This window comes from Prionailurus viverrinus, chromosome F1 (assembly GCF_022837055.1).
Source record: "Prionailurus viverrinus isolate Anna chromosome F1, UM_Priviv_1.0, whole genome shotgun sequence".
NCBI classification, from domain to species: domain Eukaryota; kingdom Metazoa; phylum Chordata; class Mammalia; order Carnivora; family Felidae; genus Prionailurus; species Prionailurus viverrinus.
In genome coordinates this window covers 51,504,386-51,524,736 of record NC_062577.1, presented here as the reverse complement: position 1 = coordinate 51,524,736, position 20,351 = coordinate 51,504,386, and the positions used below count along the sequence as shown (strand labels likewise).

Here is a 20,351-nt window from a genome sequence, read left to right as displayed (position 1 = left end):
AAATAAAAATACAAGTCTCATGCCATCTCAGGCCATCTCATGCCATCATCATTTTGGTGAAGGGATATAAACCTTAAAATTCAAGTCACACTACCTATATGTGAGTAAGGCTCAGGCTGTTCTCAGATTGGACAGGATTGGCTCTGATGTGGAGGACAGGCTGCCCTAGAAAGAGCTATTGGAAACAAGAGCTACCATATATAATGTAGCTTCTCTGCAATGAATAGAAAGAATAAAGCTTCCCATGACCATTTGGGACCCAAGGAAATCAGTAGGATGTGTTCTTTGCTCAATCAGTCGTATGGAATGCCTGTGCTCTGAGCTGACCCTTCTCTTCCACTGATAAGTTTGACTGTCTCTTTTCACTTTAACAGTGATAATCGTTAGAGAAGAAATCTTCAGGCACAGAAGGTCATAGCAAAGGATATTTCAAAATATGACACTGAGAATTGCTTGAGTTTATACTTCCGCTCATCATTGAGAAGAGATAAAAATGGATTTTATTCTTTTTTATGTTTTCCATTCCTTTCCTGAATGATATTGAAATCTCTTTGTTGACTTCTGGTTGTTATTGTGTGTGTGTGTGTGTGTGTGTGTGTGTGTGTGTGTACACACACACACTAACGTTGACTCTTGAAAATGTGCACAAAGATGACTAAAATATATGCGGTTCCATTTAGTAGAAGGAACTTTGTTTCTTGAAGGAAAACTTCAAATACATACAGACATGCTGCATAGGAAAATACCTATTGATGGCCTGATGACAAAGTTTTTTTCAAAAGAAGGAAAATCAACTAAAATCACTTGAATTTATTTTGAACTAGGTACTGTGGTAGATACTTGCAAATACACTTTTTTTTCACTAAATTACAAAATTCTACAACAGATTGTAAGTGTTTTATTGTTACGCAAGGAAAAGATGCAAATGTCATTGGATCTCTTTATTGATTTAGAAAATAGATTGACTTCCTCACCTGCTTTTTCCAATTATATATTCAAGGGATCTTATTTAACCCTCCATGAAGTTCACACACACACCCCCCTCCCCTTCTTCAAGTTCTCTTTATGGTACACAGTTATGTCTGCTACATTTTTCTCTTGGCTTATTTTCTAGGCTTTTTGTATGCTCCCAAGGACAAAATAAATAAAATAGGCCCTCACCCTAAAATGCAGCAACAAAAGCAAAAATCCGCCAAACACAACAATAACAAGCTGGAAAATCATTTGCCTGTTTTCATCCAAGTGGTTCATTCTTCAAAAGTTACCTATCACAAAAAGGGGACAATACTTTAAAAAGCTGATCCAAGTGCAAAAATCACTCTGTTTACCTCTGACATATAAAGCAAACATGATTTAATCAGTATCGAAAACAATGAAGCAAAAAAAGTCTGCCCACTAAAAAAATCAATAAAGCAAAAAAAAAAAAAAGCATATCGTATTTGTCTAAACCAAAAACAATGAGACAAAAATGGGCCACATTCAATTCGTCTCAATTGGTAGTTGAGAGTCATATTTGACACACTATATGTACTCCCTGGTGCTGTCCTCAAGTTGACCTGTAAGTATGATTCTTCCTTCCCATGGCCAAGACTGCTCCGTTCATCTGGTACACCACTGTTTTCCTTACATACCACCCACTTGTCACAGTCCCTCAAAATTTCTCCTCTAATGACTTCTTCTCTGTGTGTTCTTTGGTTGTATTTTGTCTTTTTTAAGCCTCAAGGAGCTAGGAGCTAGAAGTGTCACTACTGGTCTCCTACCAGCTGACACATACTGAACTGTAATTTACCTCAAGTGGTAGGAAATTTGCATCTAGGCTGGCCAGAGAACCTAAAGGCTCAGACTCCTAAAACATACAATGAAGTAAAACTCTTCTACGACCAGATTATTTTTGGTTTTACTGCAAACATTCTCCGTTTGAACACTGAGGGATAGATTTGGTCTGTTAATCGTTTCACATGTGTCTTTCCAATTGATCTCAACTGGTCTTTCTTTGAGAACCAGATCAATGACTTCAAATGAAAGCAGATAATTTACTTGTCAACTTATATCCGTTCGTGGTGTGAGAGTGAGAATATTGGGGAATGTGCCTCACAGATTCAAGCTCCACAGGGACGCTTTGTTGGGCAGCTGGCTGCTGTCTAGGGCTGTGGGAGTAAAAGGGCTATGCATCTCTGGTCATCTAGCAGTCTAGCCATGGTTTGCTCACAAAGCAGTGGCAGAGTACCCAGAAAGAGAGCAGATGTGTGCCAGGATACTTGAGGCCCACACTCGAGACTGTCACATGATTACTGTTGCCTTTTTCTATTGGCCAAAACAAGTCACAGGCCAACCCGTATTTAGGAGTGGGGAAATAGATTCTACTTTTGGATGATGGAATTGTGCAGTTGGTTGCAAAGGGTCTTCATAAGAAGAGGGGTGAGGAATTGTGATCATTTTTTCAGTCTTTCATGACCACTAAACAATATATATTTTCTTTAACATAGAGTCTGTATTATTCTCTAAGAAATGCCCATTTTTATAAATTAATAGCATTTATTCAGTGTTATTTAATGGGAATACCTCAGTGTTGGGCATCAGGGTATCTAGGGTCCAGTTATGACTTTTCCACTTGACCAAGTATATTGATTTCTTATTACTGCTGTAATACATTACTACAAATTTAGTGGCTCAAGGCAACATTACTCTATTCTCTTATAGTTCTGGAGGTCAGAAGTCCTAAATTAGTTTTACTGGCTAAAATCAAAGTGTCAGTAGGCCTATGTTTCTTTTGGACACTCTAGGAGAAAATCCACTTTCTTGCTTTTCCCAGTTTGAGAGGCCACCTACATTCCTTAGCTCATAGCTCCTTCCTTCATGTTCCAAACTAGCAGAATAATGTTTTCTCTCTTCTCTGACCTCTGCTTATGTTCTTCCAACTTTTCACTCTGGCTATCCCCTTCCTGGCTTCTTCCTATCACCATATGATTACATTGGGTACTTTTAGATAATCCAGGATAATTTCTCCATCTCAAAATCCTTAACTTAATCCCTTCTGCAAGTTCCTTTTTACCAAGTAAGGTGTAACATATTCACAAGTTCCAGATATTAGGACTTGGACATTGCTGAGGGGTCTTAATTCAACCTATTGTACCAGAGTTCAGCAAACTATGGCCTGCAGGTAAGATCTGGCCTGCTATCTGTTTGTGGAAATAAAGCTTTATTAGAACACAGCAATATTCATTCTTTATGTATTGCCTAAGACTGCTTTCATACTACTAGAGAGGCAGAGATCACATGGCCCACAAAGCCTAAAATATTTACTATCTGTTTCTTTACACATAAAGATTGCTGACCCTGTAACCAGATTCACTGTCACCTTGGGCAAGTCACTTATTTCCACCAAGCATCATAAAATCATAGCTTCTTAGACTTGGAAAGAATCTTAAAGTAATTTTGGCTAAACTCTGCCCTATACATTTCTCTGCATAAATCACCTTTTCAGACTAACTAGTCACTCAGCTTCTGCTCAAAAACATGGAACTGAAAGTTCCTCTTTGTCTCATGAAGCAACTCATGTTTGTTTCAGACAACTCTAATTCTGAGAAACATAATTTCATCCCTGTAACTTTTTTTTGCCTAGTCTTATTTATGCCTTCTGGGGCCACAGAGAATAAGTGTAATCTCTCTTCTACCTGAAAACACTAAGAATTTGAATCTCTTATCATACCTCCAAGTTATTATGCTCCTATAATGCGGAGGTTAAGGAAAGTGACACTAGAGTTTCTTCTAGATGTCAACATATATGATATTATTAATGTAGTGAATGTTCTGAGGTTTTATTTCTTTACAATATTTGTTTTGGTGACTGATATGTGAGACAATCTCTGCTCTCTGCGATTAGGTAGAATGTCAACAAAGGGGAAAGGGGTAGGGGTCTCAGATACAGAACCCTGCTAAGCAAGCTCTTCTCTAAATGACAGGAATGCCACCTCCTTGGACTCAGATGTCATTGTTGCCTGGATGCAAAAGAGTCATTGCCCAGGTTTAGTCATGATGAGTCCCTTTATCTGTGCCTGGGAAGGCTTCACCAGAGAGGGTAGACTGGCTACTGTTAACTCCTCCCTTCTAGATGAGACAATACTATTCTCATTTCCTCTCCAATAAGCCATGTGAGTCTGATTTTCAGTTCACACACGAAGCATCTCCGAGCCCCCCACCCCTCTCCTGTAACTCTGATTCCAGTTCCAAAAGAATCCAATGCTATTAGTAGGCTGTGACAAAAACAAACAAACAAAACTAAGAACCTCAGCGAGCCACAGTTCCGCTGCAAAGAGGAAATATAATCTTAACGAGCGGAAAACCAACCTCCTCTAGAGGGCACTCTAGTACTCACAGGATCCTGAACCAGAGGACTGAATGGAGAACTCTGCTGGCCTTAAGGTGTCAAAGCTTAGGCCAGTCTTTTATTTATTTATTTATTTATTTTAATTTTATTTTTAATTTTTTAAAATTCACATCCAAATTAGTTAGCATATAGTGAAACAATGATTTCAGGAGTAGATTCCTTAATGCCCCTTACCCATTTAGCCCATCCCCCCTCCCACAACCCCTCCAGCAACCCTCAGTTCTCCATATTTATGAGCCTCTTATGTTTCGTACCCCTCCCTGTTTTTGTATTATTTTGTTTCCCTTCCCTTACGTTCATCTGTTTTGTCTCTTAAAGTCCTCCTAGGAGTGAAGTCGTATGATTTTTGTCTTAGTCAGTCAAAGCTTAGGCCAATCTTGAAGAAAGCATTCCCTTCCTTGGGGGAGAAGTTAGCTGGGGGGACAGCTAAGCTGATCAAAAAGGCCTCGAAAGAGCTAAATTGTTCTTAGAGCTACGTGTCACATTTGATTTATCTGTGGTGTCCTATTCCGAGTCTAAAGCTTTCCTAGTGCTTTTTTCATTCATTTATTCAACAATATTTATTTATTGAACCTTTACTGTGTGCAAGTCTTTGTGCTAGGGACTGATGGAAACTTTGGCCAATTTCTCCAGATTAAAGTCTCCTTAACATTTCTTTCTGTTTTATTCATTAATAATCATTAACAACCCTTGTCTACAATCCCTCAGCAATTTGAGGTTTCTTCTTCATCCACTCTTTGTGTCAAATGGTGTCCCCATCACACCTGTCAGCAAATTAGAAAACTGGAAGTAACTCTGTGCCCTTCTTTGCTTCTCTTTTCAATGTGTCTGCCTCATCCTCCTGATTTTAGTTACTCAACATTTCTTAAATCTCTCTCTCTCTCTCCTTTCCGTTGCTCCTTACCACTGTCACTGTTGCACCTTTTCTGGCAATATCTTGCCTCTGCTTAGCTTTCTCAGTTAGTTTTGTCTGTTACCCCTCCCATTCTGAATTTTATCCCCAAATTTTGAATTGCTTATAACCTCATACCCTCTCCTGATGTTTCCCTTTTCTCTCTCTTTTGTCCCTCTCTGTCTTGCCTGGCATATTCCTATTCAACTTTTAATATTCAGCTCAAACATCTCTTCCAAGATTCCTTCTTTTTTTCTTTTTTGAAATTTATTTACTCTGAGAGAGAGTGAGAGAGAGAGCATGAGCAGGAGAGGGGCAGAGAGAGAGGGAGAGAGATAGAGAATCCCAAGCATGCTCTGCACCGCCAGCGTGAAGCCTAATGTGGAACTTGAACCCACAAATTGCGAGACCATGACCTGAACTGAAACCAAGAGTCAGATGCTTAAATGACTAAGCCACCCAAGCTCCCCCAAGATGCCTTCTTAATATTCCTTTTGCTGTCCCTTTCCCTCCTGCCAGACTAACTAGTTTTGCCCTTTTCTGTGCCCACAGAGTCTGCATATATCTTTATTAAGGCTGTATTTTATCTTTCTTGCTAGACTGTGAGCTCTTTGAAGACAGGGACAACTCTATCTTTTTCCTCTTTATGTCCTCAGTGTCTCTTCCAGTCATAGGACATAATTGGACCTCAATGAATACTATTTATGTCAATCAATATGTATAAAAACATTTGATGGTACCCATGAGTTGAATCCCCCGATAGAAGAGAGGTGTTCAAAGAGAAATGTCAGTAAAGTGATCTATATCCTGGAATACACCCTTGGACCTCCTAGTATAGCTCTCTCTTAGATGATGAAGCTTCTGACAATGAAATGCGTCATTGAAATACACTCCTTTATTAATAGTGATGTTTTGAAATAATAATAAGTAGGATAGCTCTTCCTCTTACTATTTGCACAACTGGACTAAGTTCTGTGGAAAGGAAAATATATGAGGTTTGTGATTTAAGGAACAGAGGCCAATTAACTTATTTCCCATTGTACTCAGTAAACACTGAGTTACATAAAGGCCCAAACAGAACTGTAATAGCAGAGTGCTGGCAGAGATTAGCGATGCTTTACTCCTGTTTTGTTTACCATAATGAACTGGTCAATAAACATCACAAATTGTTTATCTATATAAATCTTGACAGATTACTCTTTATGAAATCCATTTAGCAAGTGAGGTTTTCCCATAAGGATGAAAAATGAAGATTTTAAACAGATTGCGGGAGAAGCTCTGCCTGTACCAGGAGAGTCGGTGTAATGAAGGTTTCTTTATATTAATATTACAAAAACCATTTATCCTGACAAAATCAATATCACAATTCATCTTAGTTTGGTGTTTCTCTTTCTAAGCTTAAAATGTCTTCTCCTTTATTATGTATAATTTTGTTTTAATAAATGTGAAATATATTTCATGTAGGAGGTGCTCTTGAGAAGGGGTAACTTAGCAAATGACATCAGACTTGTAGCTGATTTGCTAAAAAGAGTCTTGGAAATGTTTAAAATTGTATTTGAGTGGCTGAGAAATTTATAGGAATCATTTTACTTAATCCTCAATTACAAAATCATCCCCAGTGCCCTTTGGGTTAGAAACAAACTATAATATTCAGGGAAGTCTCCTATGAACTTCATTCAGGTAAAATTCTCTCTTACTGAAGTCAAGCAATTATAACAAGTCAGATAAGTTAGATACAACACCAGCTGGGATAAGAGAATATAAAATCAGGAATAGTCACATTTAATTACTCAAAACATTGCATGCTTTCCTAAGAAGGGATTTATTTGTTCCATTTGGATTCAGAACTTAATATCCCATGGATATTGACAGAGCTAACTTGGAGTTAAGCGTGTAGCAGCTAGCTGGAAGAAAATAGAACTACATCAAGGAAAGGAATTGCGTTACACACTGGAAACTATTACTCTAAATGTACTGTATGTAAAGTAAGTGTGATTGTCTCATGAGTGAATGGTAATAAAAACTGAATACTCAAGAGACTTATTCATGACTGGTGTGGTGATATATATATATGCATTGGGAGAAGCTTGCCTCTTATTGTTTATGCTTTACCAATATTACATTAAAAGCCTACAAACAATATGCTCTAAGTAATAGCATATAATGAAATTAAGAGCAACTCAAATATTTTGTTGCTTCTATAATTCCAGTTTAATTTCCATGCATAATTTTCTTCAGCTCTGATACTTAAGGAGCCTAAATAAAACATCTATTTGAAATGGAGTTTTGATGCAATGTCTGTATACATAAAGGACTTAATATAGTTGTTGGTAGGGGGGGGAATGTCCTTTTATCATGACATAAAAAGGGCAAACTACAGTGTAGGGGTTTTCAAGAGAAACTGTACTTTATTTATTCCCAAGGTGATATTAGTCCATAAAACAAATTTGCAGCTTATTTAGCAGTCTTTAGTTTTTATCGGCCTTTTTAAGGGTGTTGAATGATTACCCGAGAGATCACACTGTAGAAGTTGCAGGGGGGATAAAGAAACTATGCCTCCAGCATCTTTATTAGAAAATAGAGGTGAATGCATTTAATGTTATTTTAAATGCACCACATGGAAAGTTCCCGTTTACAAGTGAGTTGTCTTTTTTACATGTACTGTTTTTGCTTCTCCAACACTTCCTGGTGCCAAAATTGCTTACCCTAATCAATGACATTGGCATTGGCCATGAATTTGAATAATTTACTCAGAGGAAACAGGTTTTGGTTTCTATCATGGCAAAATGCCAGGATAGTGATTTTTACAAGCAACTTTAGGTCCAAGAAATTGAAGCTGGAACGAAGTCATCTCATGATATTTATATCATTAACATCTTTTCACAGATCAGAAGAATGCTCTATTCACCAACCATTCTGAATAAATGAGTTTAGTGCATAAGATGGAAAATGAAATATAACCTATATTAAGGCATCGGCAGTATTGGAACATGTCTTTCTCAAACTCTTAGTGAAATTTATTCTTTGTAAGACTAAATATAGAATTTCAAGATTTTTAGGAAGATCAGTGGTTATCATACCAGTGTTATATTTTATAACTTGGTAGATACTTGGAAAGATGATTTATGGGTACCTAATCTAAATTTTTAGCTTTCAGAGGAGCTACTTTTGTGAGAAAGCAAAATTTACAGTATTCTTAATTGAGCAACTGGCATTCAAAAGAATCCATAAGATGTATTGTAGCATGAAAAAAGCAATGTAACATTTTTTTTGCCATTAATTAGTTTACAAAGAGGAGGCTTCATAGAGATTTTATTGTGAGCAACATTTTGTTAAATATTCTTTTTCTGTCTTGTTTGATTTTGTATTTGTTTGTTTAGCTCAAGCATTCTTTTCAATAGATTGGCTAAAACAGACCATCTTATTTCACAATGTTATTGATAGATGTAACTTATACTATGAATTATTAATCAAAACATTATTCTCTTTGATGGTTTATTTGTCTTGTTTTCAGATGTCAGCCTTGCAATTGTCATCTCTCAGGAGCCTTGAATGAAACCTGTCACTTGGTCACGGGCCAGTGTTTCTGTAAACGATTTGTCACTGGCTCCAAGTGTGATACTTGTGTTCCCAGGGCAAGCCATTTGGATGTGAACAATCCACTGGGCTGCAGCAAAAGTAAGTGAACTCTGGCCCTGTGCTGGTGGGTGGAAGATCATGCAGGAAAGAGTGTCTCATTATTTTCCTTCTCCACTGAGAACCCATCAGAAAGGCTTAGGCAAAATGTGGAGGATTTCGGTGAGAAAAGGAAAAAAAAAACAAACCCAAAAAAACTCCTACATGAAATGAAACTTGCGTTCTTTTCCCTTGATGAGATTATTGAAAATGGTTATTATGTAAGTAGCGGGAAATTTACAATATTTTGTTAGAATGGAATCACTCTAGGGGCGCCTGGGTGGCTCAGTCGGTTGAGGGTCCGACTTTGGCTCAGGTCATGATCTCGCCTCTATGAGTTCGAGCCCTACATCGGCGCTGTGCTGACAGCTCAGAGCCTAGAGCCTGCTTCCGATTCTGTCTCCCTTTCTCTCTGCCCCTCCCCCGCTCATGCTCTGTCTCTCTGTCTCTCTCTCTCTCTCTGTCAAAAATAAATAAACATTAAAAACAAAATTAAAAAACAAAAAAGAATGGAATCACTCTAGTGGTGACAAGAGTCCCGGTTTTCCCCAGATGTTGGACTTTCCAGTGATAGGACTTTCAGTGCAAAAAATCAACACTACTGGTTAAAACAAAATGATTGGTGACCCCAGCAAAGAAGGATATTTGCAGCCAATTTTCTATACCAAATGGAAGATTTATTCTTATTTATGATGAGTTATGTTTTTCTATCCACCAAATTTTATGGGTATGTGCTATTATTAGTTCTTTAGACCCTCACTTATAATCTGCTTCCTTATTTCGTGATTCACTTCTTTCCTATCAACATTTGTTTATTGTAGCAATTATTATTGTCACAGCATATTACTACTATATTTCATATTTCTTCTACAGTAAGTTGTATTAGTTGTTTAAACATTGCTCACATTTCTATTTTTAACTCCTGGAAGTTAAAGATTATACCTTAGTATCTTCAGACTTTTAAATACCATTCTCCAGTGCCTTGACTTGACTTCTCAAGTAACCTGCAAGCCTAAGTTTCATAGCATATTGATGATTTATTTATATTTACTTCAAGATCATATATCCTTACATTTTCAAGAATTCCTAAGAAATGCCTGCTGAGAACATGTGGTAAGGAACCCTCTATAACATATTGTACAATGCATGTTCTCCTTGGGGTGTCCTGGGACTATCATGAGTCACAATGCTAGGAAATGCCATAAGTCAGGACAAATCATCATAAACAAACATGCTAGGAACTGTGTTATCTACATTTAAGAGACAGAGAATTACCTAATATAATATTGGGCTCCACAGCAGCTATACTAGATTTTGAGATAGTGGAAGACAGGGTGTGGCTAATGGTTAACAAGACATATTCAGATTTTGTACCTATGTACTTTATCTTCAGTATCCCGTGTTTCATTTGGTTTCTCTGGATGTTAGTATAAATAAATTATAGGTATTTATGCTTCTTTTGGGAAAGGACTGTCATGATTGCCTTTGTGTAAATACAGTCTAAACAAATCTGGATTTCACTGAGAATATTTATTCATTGATTAGTTATAGAGTTGATTGATTTGTGTGCAACACGAATTCCAGCATATTGCTTTGGATGTCAGTTGTAGATCAGCATTTTGTAACAAACTTATGATGAAACATACTGAATCTTAGCAGTTTTTGATTGCTTCTGCCTCTAATTTTGTGTGAAAATATTGGCATCTGCTCCACTTTTTTATACTTATTCTTACACCTAAGACACAGTCTAGGAACTATACCTTAGGTAGAACTGGGCAGTTTGGTTCACTGAACACCTGGCCTACATTTCTTAGCAGTGGTAGACATTTACTTTTATGTTATATCTTTCCTTCTCTGGGCTAAGCCTTCGTATCTTTCCAAATGCTTCCAATTTTAATAGTTAAAAAACTTTTCTATTCCTAATTATTTTTCTATATATGTGTGTGTGTGTGTACACACACACACACACACACACACACACATATAGAAAAATAATTAGGAATAGAAAAGTTTTTATACAGAAAGAATATAGAAGAATATATATATACATATATATATATATATACACACACACACACAATATGTGTATATATATATACATACTAAATTTTCTCTCGAAACTTGTGATCCTTGGTGATGAATACATTACTTCAACTACTTATGGTAGTTGTTGCTGCTCTGTTTTAGGTTTGTGTTTCACAAAATTTACCCAACACTGTGCAAAGTTAGAAGCCCAGTATCAACACAGGTCATTCATTTTAGAAAAAAAAAAAATAGACAGGATTCCTGCCTTTAAAGGAGCTCGAAACATAGCAGAAATGATGGACATACTGGCAATACAAGGGAGTGAGCACAGGGCATGGGAAATACTGGTTGTGGCATGGGTAGGAAGAGAGCCTGCTTTCCTTCCTGTTCCACCTCGATTTTTACATGGTACTTGCTTGTTATCCTAGCAACAGCCGGAACAAGCAGCTTCGCAAAGATAGGATGCTATTGGAAGGAATGTAGTGCTATCTATTGTTGAAACTGTGAACTACCTCGGGCTGGTATTTTGCTCTGTGTCCAACAGATGTCAAGCATGTGTTTTTCAGGAACATTAGTATGTTTCATGGTGTCCTTCTACACAGTTTGGGAACCATGGGATTATGACTATTATCTTTTCCCCTTCCTTAGAGGCCACTGGCAATAGTTTAGCAGTATCATCTGTTGTTTTTTCCTTCTTTGTTTTTTTGACAGAAAGTTGAATTGGGAATCTGAGCATATAATTTCCAGAATGCAGGAGAACTGAATTCAGAGAAGATAGTTAGTTAGAACCTCTTTAAAATCTGCTTCCTTATTTTATGATTCATTTCTTTCCTATCATAATTTGTTTCATGCTTTAGGAATTGTAGCCATTCTCCTTAATAGGAGAACACTAGCAAAACAGGTATTAAATGGTTCTTCCTTTTCTGAGCTTTACTAGTGGATGAAATTTCAATTTCCCTAAACTTCTTACTATGAACTTAACGAAATATATATATAAATTTATATATTATATATTAAATATATATAAAATATGTAAATATACATAAAATATATATATTAATATATATTATATGTATTATATCATTATATAATATATAATGATATAATATATATTTATATTTATTTATAAACTGTCCATAGCTCATTTGTGTTTAAGTCTTCTTTTTTTTTTTTTTTTTAATTTTTTTTTCAACGTTTATTTATTTTTCGGACAGAGAGAGACAGAGCATGAATGGGGGAGGGGCAGAGAGAGAGGGAGACACAGAATCGGAAACAGGCTCCAGGTTCCGAGCCATCAGCCCAGAGCCTGACACGGGGCTCGAACTCACGGACCGCGAGATCGTGACCTGGCTGAAGTCGGACGCTTAACCGACTGCGCCACCCAGGTGCCCCTGTGTTTAAGTCTTCTTGACACTGTTCACTGCTATGTTTATCCTTGGTTATTTATCCATCTTTTTATCACTCATAGCTTTTTCTTTATCCTTACTTATCATAGAAGCTTTTGTAACTAACCCTTTAAAATATTTTTGTTGTCAAATATATACAAGATAAAATTGACCGTATTAGCCATTTTTAAATGAACAGTTAATTTATATTAAATACAATCATAATGTTGTGCAACCATCACTGCCGTGCATCTCCATAACTCTTTTTTTTTATATGAAATTTATTGACAAATTGGTTTCCATACAACACCCAGTGCTCATCCCAAAAGGTGCCCTCCTCAATACCCATCACCCACCCTCTCCTCCCTCCCACCCTCCATCAACCCTCAGTTTGTTCTCAGTTTTTAACAGTCTCTTATGCTTTGGCTCTCTCTCATTCTAACCTCTTTTTTTTTTTCCTTCCCCTCCCCCATGGGTTCCTGTTAAGTTTCTCAGGATCCACATAAGAGTGAAACCATATGGTATCTGTCTTTCTCTGTATGGCTTATTTCACTTAGCATCACACTCTCCAGTTGCATCCACATTGCTACAAAAGGCCATATTTCATTTTTTCTCATTGCCACGTAATATTCCATTGTGTATATAAACCACAATTTCTTTATCCATTCATCAGTTGATGGACATTTAGGCTCTTTCCATAATTTGGCTATTGTTGAGAGTGCTGCTATGAACATTGGGGTACAAGTGGCCCTATGCATCAGTACTCCTGTATCCCTTGGATAAATTCCTAGCAGTGCTATTGCTGGGTCATAGGGTAGGTCTATTTTTAATTTTCTGAGGAACCTCCACACTGCTTTCCAGAGCGGCTGCACCAATTTGCATTCCCACCAACAGTGCAAGAGGGTTCCCGTTTCTCCACATCCTCTCCAGCATCTATAGTCTCCTGATTTGTTCATGTTGGCCACTCTGACTGGCGTGAGGTGATACCTGAGTGTGGTTTTGATTTGTATTTCCCTGATAAGGAGCGACGCTGAACATCTTTTCATGTGCCTGTTGGCCATCCGGATGTCTTCTTTAGAGAAGTGTCTATTCATGTTTTCTGCCCATTTCTTCACTGGGTTATTTGTTTTTCGGGTGTGGAGTTTGGTGAGCTCTTTATAGATTTTGGATACTAGCCCTTTGTCCGATATGTCATTTGCGAATATCTTTTCCCATTCCGTTGGTTGCCTTTTAGTTTTGTTGGTTGTTTCCTTTGCTGTGCAGAAGCTTTTTATCTTCATAAGGTCCCAGTAGTTCACTTTTGCTTTTAATTCCCTTGCCTTTGGGGATGTGTCGAGTAAGAGATTGCTACGGCTGAGGTCAGAGAGGTCTTTTCCTGCTTTCTCCTCTAAGGTTTTGATGGTTTCCTGTCTCACATTTAGGTCCTTTATCCATTTTGAGTTTATTTTTGTGAATGGTGTGAGAAAGTGGTCTAGTTTCAACCTTCTGCATGTTGCTGTCCAGTTCTCCCAGCACCATTTGTTAAAGAGGCTGTCTTTTTTCCATTGGATGTTCTTTCCTTCTTTGTCAAAGATGAGTTGGCCATACGTTTGTGGGTCTAGTTCTGGAGTTTCTATTCTATTCCATTGGTCTATGTGTCTGTTTTTGTGCCAATACCATGCTGTCTTGATGATGACAGCTTTGTAGTAGAGGCTAAAGTCTGGGATTGTGATGCCTCCTGCTTTGGTCTTCTTCTTCAAAATTACATTGGCTATTCGGGGCCTTTTGTGGTTCCATATGAATTTTAGGATTGCTTGTTCTAGTTTCGAGAAGAATGCTGGTGCAATTTTGATTGGGATTGCTCTCCATAACTCTTTACAACTTGTAAAATGGAAACTGTGTACCAATTAAACAATAATATCTCCCATTTGACCCCAGCCCCTGGCAACCACAATTTTATTTTCTCTATAATTTTGAATAATCTAAGAACCTCATGTAAGTAAAATCACAAAATATTTGCCTTTTTGTGAGTGGCTTATTTCAGTTAGCATATGTCCTCCAGGGTCATCCATTTTGTAGCTTATCTTATAATTCCCTTGCTTTTAATTCTGAAGAATATTCCATCATATGAATGTACCATATTTTGCTTATCCATTCATCTGTCGGTGGGCCTGTGGGTTGCTTCCATGTTTTGGCTTCTGTGAGTAATGCTGCTATGGGTATGGGTGTATAGCCATTTCTTCAAGACTGCTTTCAATGACTGCTTTCAGTTCTGTTGGGTATATAACCAGAAGAGGGATTCTAGATCATATGGTAAGTCTACTTTTAATTTTTTTGAGGAACTGCCATACTATTTCCCACACCAGCGTTACTATTTTAAATTCCCACCAACAGTACACAATGGCTCAGATTCTCTATATCTTTGCCAACATTGTTATTTTGTATTTATCACAGCCATCTAATATATATGAGATGCTATCTCATTGTAGTTTTGATATGCATTTCTCTAATGATTAGTAATACTGGGCATCCTTTCATAGTTATTGGCCATCTGTATATCTTTTCTGGAGAAAGTCTATTCAAGTTATTTGCCTAGTTTTTCATTGGGTTATTTGTCTTTATTACTGAGCTGTAACTGTTCTTTACATATTCTAGGTGCATGTCCTTTATTAGATATATGATTTACAAATGTCTTTCCCAACTGGGTTTACTTTTCACTTTCCTGATAGTGTCATTTGAAGCATGGATGTTTCAAAATCTGATACAGTTCAACGTATCCATTTTTTATTATTATTTATTCATTTAGTGTAATATCTAGGAAACCGTTACCAAATCCAAGGTTAGGAAGATTTACCCCCATGTTTTCTTGTAAGAGTCTTATAGTCTTTTTGCTTTTATATTTAAATCTTTGATCCATTTTGAATTGGTTTTTAGATATGTTGTGAGATAAGTCTCCAGTTTCATTCATTTCGAATGTGGCTTTCCAGTTGTTCCTGCACTATTTATGGAAAACACTATTTTTCCCTTGGTTCTCATTAGTCTTATTGAAAATCAGTTTATTATGTTCTGTTGACTTTTTAATCTATATTTTGTGTTATTTTATTACTAGTTGCCCTACGAATTAGAGTATGCATACTCATTTGCCACAATCTACTTTAGGCTGTACTGATATAATGCTGGTAATATATAACAGATACGCTTTTGGTACGGCTTCTTCTCCTTCCCTATCTTTGAGTTGTCATACCGTGTAAATGTGTGTATGTGTTGCATATATATATATATATATATATATATATATATATAGTATATATATACGTGTATATATACTATATATATATAGTATATATATATTGTATATACTATGTACATATATATAGTATATATAATAAACCCAACATTGCACTAATATAATTATTATTTTCTTTTAACAGTAATATGTTTTTAAAAGTGATTTGAGAAGAGAAAACAGAATATGAATATATATACACACACACAGATATACACGGAGTCTTTGATATTTACTCCATATTTATCCTTTCTGGTGTTCTTCCTACATCTATGTGATTCAATTTATTTACTCTCTGTGTCATTTCCTTTTAGCCTGATTGATTTCCTTAGTATTTTTTGTAGGGCTAGTCTACAAGAATTCTCCCACTGTTTTTTTCAAATTATTTGGGAATACCTATATCATTCTTCTTTCCTTCCTTCCTTCCTTCCTTCCTTCCTTAAAATGGGTAGATTTTCTGGATAGAATTCTTGGTAACAAGTACTCCTTTTTCTTTTAGGACTGACTTTGAATTCATTCTACTACTTTATGGCCTCCATTGTTTTTGTCAGCCTTTAACTGTATTTTTCTTCAACTGTAAATGAAATTTCTCTTACTCTTTTAAAAGTGTTTTTTTTTTGCTTTGTTTTTTGTTTTTTTTGTGGGTTTTTTTTTTGTCTTTCAGCAGTTTGACTGTGATATGTTTAGTGTGAATCTCTTTGTATCCTACTTGGAGTCATTGTACTTTTTGGAAATGGAAATGTAGATAAATGTTTTCCACCAAATTTGGGAAGTTTGAGCCAATATTTCTTCAGATATTTTCTGCCACTTTCTCGGTCTCTCATTTTGGGGATCCCATGACACATATTTTGGTGCATGGTGCACCTGACATTTTCTTATAGGTCTCTGTGGATCTGTTCATGTTTGGTCTATTTTTTTCACTTTCTTTCTGTGGATTGGCTAAATCATATTGCTATATATTTACATTTTACCTATTGTTTATCTTCAAGTTCACTGATTCTTTCTCCTTTCCTTTCAAATCTGCCATTGAGTCCTTTTCAGGAAAGTTTCAAGTTTAGTTATTGTATTGTTCAACTCTGGAATTTAGTGTTTTTATACATTCTGTTTCTCTATTAAAGTTTTCTTTTTACTGAATCATCATCATCATCATCATCATCATCATATTTTTCTTTAACTCTTAGGACATATTTACAATACCTGCTATGAAGTATTTTTTGCTACACTTAATATTAGAGATCATTCAGAATCTGTTTCTCTCCACTGCCAATTTTATGAGTATAGTTCACAGTTTCTTTAAGTGTGTTGTAATTGTATGTTGAAAACACTTAAGTTGTTTAGGTTTTTTTGATAGTTTGCATAGACTTAAATGGTGGGAAAATTTCTCCACTGCAGTGTACAGCTGCTGATGTCTCTACCAGCTTTTTTGTTTTTTAATTTAATTTTTACTCACAGCCTGGCTTCCTAGGAGTCACTGCTGTGTCTGAAGCAGCCAAATATTTGGGCAATGTTTGTGCTCAAATACTTCTAGACCATATAGCTTCTGCCATTCAATGTGTGTCTGGTTTGGGGGATGTTTTCAGAGTTACAGTGAGTTCTCCATTCTTTGGCCTCCACTTTTCACTGGCTCTCATGGTTTTCCCCATAGCTTCATAGTTTTCCAGCCTGCTACAGATCTGTGGAGAACCTCTCTCAGGTCTTCCATGGCTGTCTCCTGCCTGGGGTCTCCTGCTTGATTATCTGGTAAATTCCCCACTTAACCTAGCTGGGAGCACATGCACAGGCTAGCAAACCTGTGAATTTTCCCTCTTGTTCCCAATCAGCTGAGCCATTTTTAGATGGCAAAGCTATGAATTCCTGCTGCCAACCCCATATGGAGTCAGTGCCCTGTGGTACTAAAGCTACTGTTTATAGTCAGCCCTGCTGGTACAACTAACACACCTAATTGTGGAACTGGTACTACGGGAACAGCCCCTCACAAAAGGGCCACAGACTCCTACTGTTACGACTCAAAGCTCTCCAAGTTCTTCAAGAGTAGGTATATGTTCTTAACTTTTTGTTTGCTTGTGGTTGATTTAGAGCTCCCAGAAATGGTTATTTTGGAGATTTCACTGAGTTTTAACTCTTTGAGTCTAAACTCTTTTTGTTGCCATAATCAGAAGCACTCCTATCTCTTTTTACTTTTTAAATATTTCTTATAATTTTCTAGATATTGTTTTATTTTTTAATTTCATCTATAGAATCCATTTTAAAATGTTTCTTAATAACTATCTTCTACTTGTTTTTCATTAATGGCACTAAGTGCTGGCTTCATAGCTGCATCTTCCTTTGTGATTAGGTATGGCCATGTCACGAACTTCTGCCTGAAATGATCTGGGCAGAAGTGATGTGTGGGAGTCCTGGGTTGTGCTTTCATAACCATAGGACATGCCCGCCATCTCTCCTTTTCCTGTAGATTTGGATGTGGACTTGGTGGCCATCCAGCTGGAATCACATACATAGGGATAACCCCTTAAGGATGGCAAGGCAAAGGACACAGGGAATCCAGACACCTGTTCTCATAGCCACAGTGTTTCCAGCCTTTCATGGAAGAAGGACATACACATATTCACTTTATATGCAAAATAATCCTGAACAGTAGATAATTCTCCCTTTACTATAGATGAGGGAGGATTCAGAGAGTCTAGTCAAAATTTGACTACAGTTATACAATTACCCAAGTGGCTAAGCCAAGATTAAAACTCATGGCTCCCAAAAAATGGATATAGTCACAACATTATACTATCCTTCCTTAAAAGAAAGTCTGGCTTATGCAAAGGTCATGCTTGGCAATTTTGATAAATGAGTATGTGACCATTTTCTCAGAATTCCCTTTCAGCACACAGAAGGTGAGTTCGGGTTATCTCAGGGCTGGGATTTCATAATATTATTTCTCAAAGTGGTACTGAACCATCAAAGCCTTCAGATCTATGAACATTCTCATTTCGATGTCAAATAGGCTACATCTATACTGTGAAGTTGGACAAGACCGTGGTTAGAGATAGTCATAACAAGTAATCAACTTTAAGTGTTTGAAAGAGCCTATTTGTGTATTTGTGTACATGAATGTTTGCTGCTAAGGAAATTTTCAAGTAATGCAAATCATTTCCCATACCCTTTGACATGGGATGAAAACATATTTTTCTTCCAGTCATCCAAAAAGTATTTCACTGTCTTAGAAAATAGTCTGAAGGTCAGTTTTGATTGCTTTAACTCTGAAATCTGTTGTGTTCCTGATATCATGCAGAGTTTTAGATATAGTTAGTAATATCCACTAAAAATATTCAATTGCCATAGATTACAAGACTCTTTAAGAATGCTATAAATGAGACAGTTTATGAGTCTTTGTGGTTCCACCAAGAACAACAGGATGTAGAGCCCTAAATTAAAAATCCCTGACAGATCAAATGCCTGTCAGTCAGTGTTCAACCAATGCAAATGACCATATCATATATGGCAAATTACAGAATTCAAAAATATAAGGTCCTCTTTGGAAATGGTTTTCTTTTCCTGGTGTCACTATGGACATGGACTAATGGACTATGGACTAATGGTTTCCTGTGTCACTATGTCATTTTGAGGTTGGTACTACTCTCGTCTTGTATCTAACTAGGCATATGGACAGTTAGATATTTAATATCACAATGCAAATTCCCAAGGAGGAAAAACAAGATAAAAGGGAAGAGTGAGAGTGTATCTAGTTCGAATATTTTTTTTCTTTAAGAATATAACATCAATATTATCTCCCTTAGGATTAGAGACATTGTCTTTAGGAAGCCTATGCATCATATATGGAATTTTGTATATTTCAAATTCAGTGCTCTTGAAATACTTTCTTAAAATGTTATTGTTGGATTATACCATGTCTTTAAAGTGGATTGTATCCCTCATGAATACTGATGAATTAGTAATAGCTCTTAGTTGAAAGTCTTTGCCTGGTGTGCAGGATAACTTCACTATCCTACTCCATACTTTCCCACCCTACTCTATTCCATCAAGATTCTGGATGGTCTGCATCAGCAGGCTCCCTTACCCTCTGACTTCCTGTTTGCTTTGGCTACTCACAGGAGCCTGCCAGTCAGCTGAAAGGCTGGCAGGAAGAGAAGTTGGAATATTTAACCCTCAGCTTCTTGTCTCAGTGCAGAAGCAGTTTTGAGCTAGTCTTAAGCTGATTGTATCCTGCCATGAGTAGCCACAGCACCTGTCAAGTGATGCTCTTCTTATAGCTCTTTCTATCCCTGAGTACTATGCCCTTTTGGGCTAGGGATTGTGTGGGCACCTGGCTGGCTCAGTTGGTTAAACGTCCTACTTCGGCTCAGGTCATGATCTTGTGGTTCGTGGGTGTGAGCCCTGTGTCAGACTGTGTGCTGACAGCTCAGAGCCTGAAGCCTGCTTTGGATTCTGTGTCTCCCTCTCTTTCTGCCCTGCCCCCACTTGCATTCTGTCACACTCTCTCTCTCTCTCTCAAAAAAAAAAAATAAACATTAACAAAAATTAAAAAGCTAGGGATTGTGTGTTAGAAAAAAGGTAACATAGTGGGTCTGACTGCTTATCTGTAGAAAAACCTGATTACAAAGTTAGCCTTTGGCTGGCATCTGGGAACTTGGGCTTTGTGAGGGTTCTTGCCATCCCCAAAACAGGTCAGAGTGGCTCACTGTCTCTTAAATTTTGTCTGACCAAATGGTT

General features: G+C 37.0%; 1 protein-coding gene across 1 annotated transcript in view; it reads left to right on the top strand.

The window, feature by feature from the left end:
• The window catches only part of USH2A (usherin), a 735,906-nt gene that overhangs the window by 173,526 nt on the left and 542,029 nt on the right, over positions 1 to 20,351 (top strand). The window contains exon 14 of the mRNA XM_047839579.1: positions 8,794 to 8,957. Within this exon, the coding sequence (XP_047695535.1) occupies positions 8,794 to 8,957 (164 nt within the window). The remainder of the gene's footprint in view (positions 1 to 8,793; positions 8,958 to 20,351) is intronic.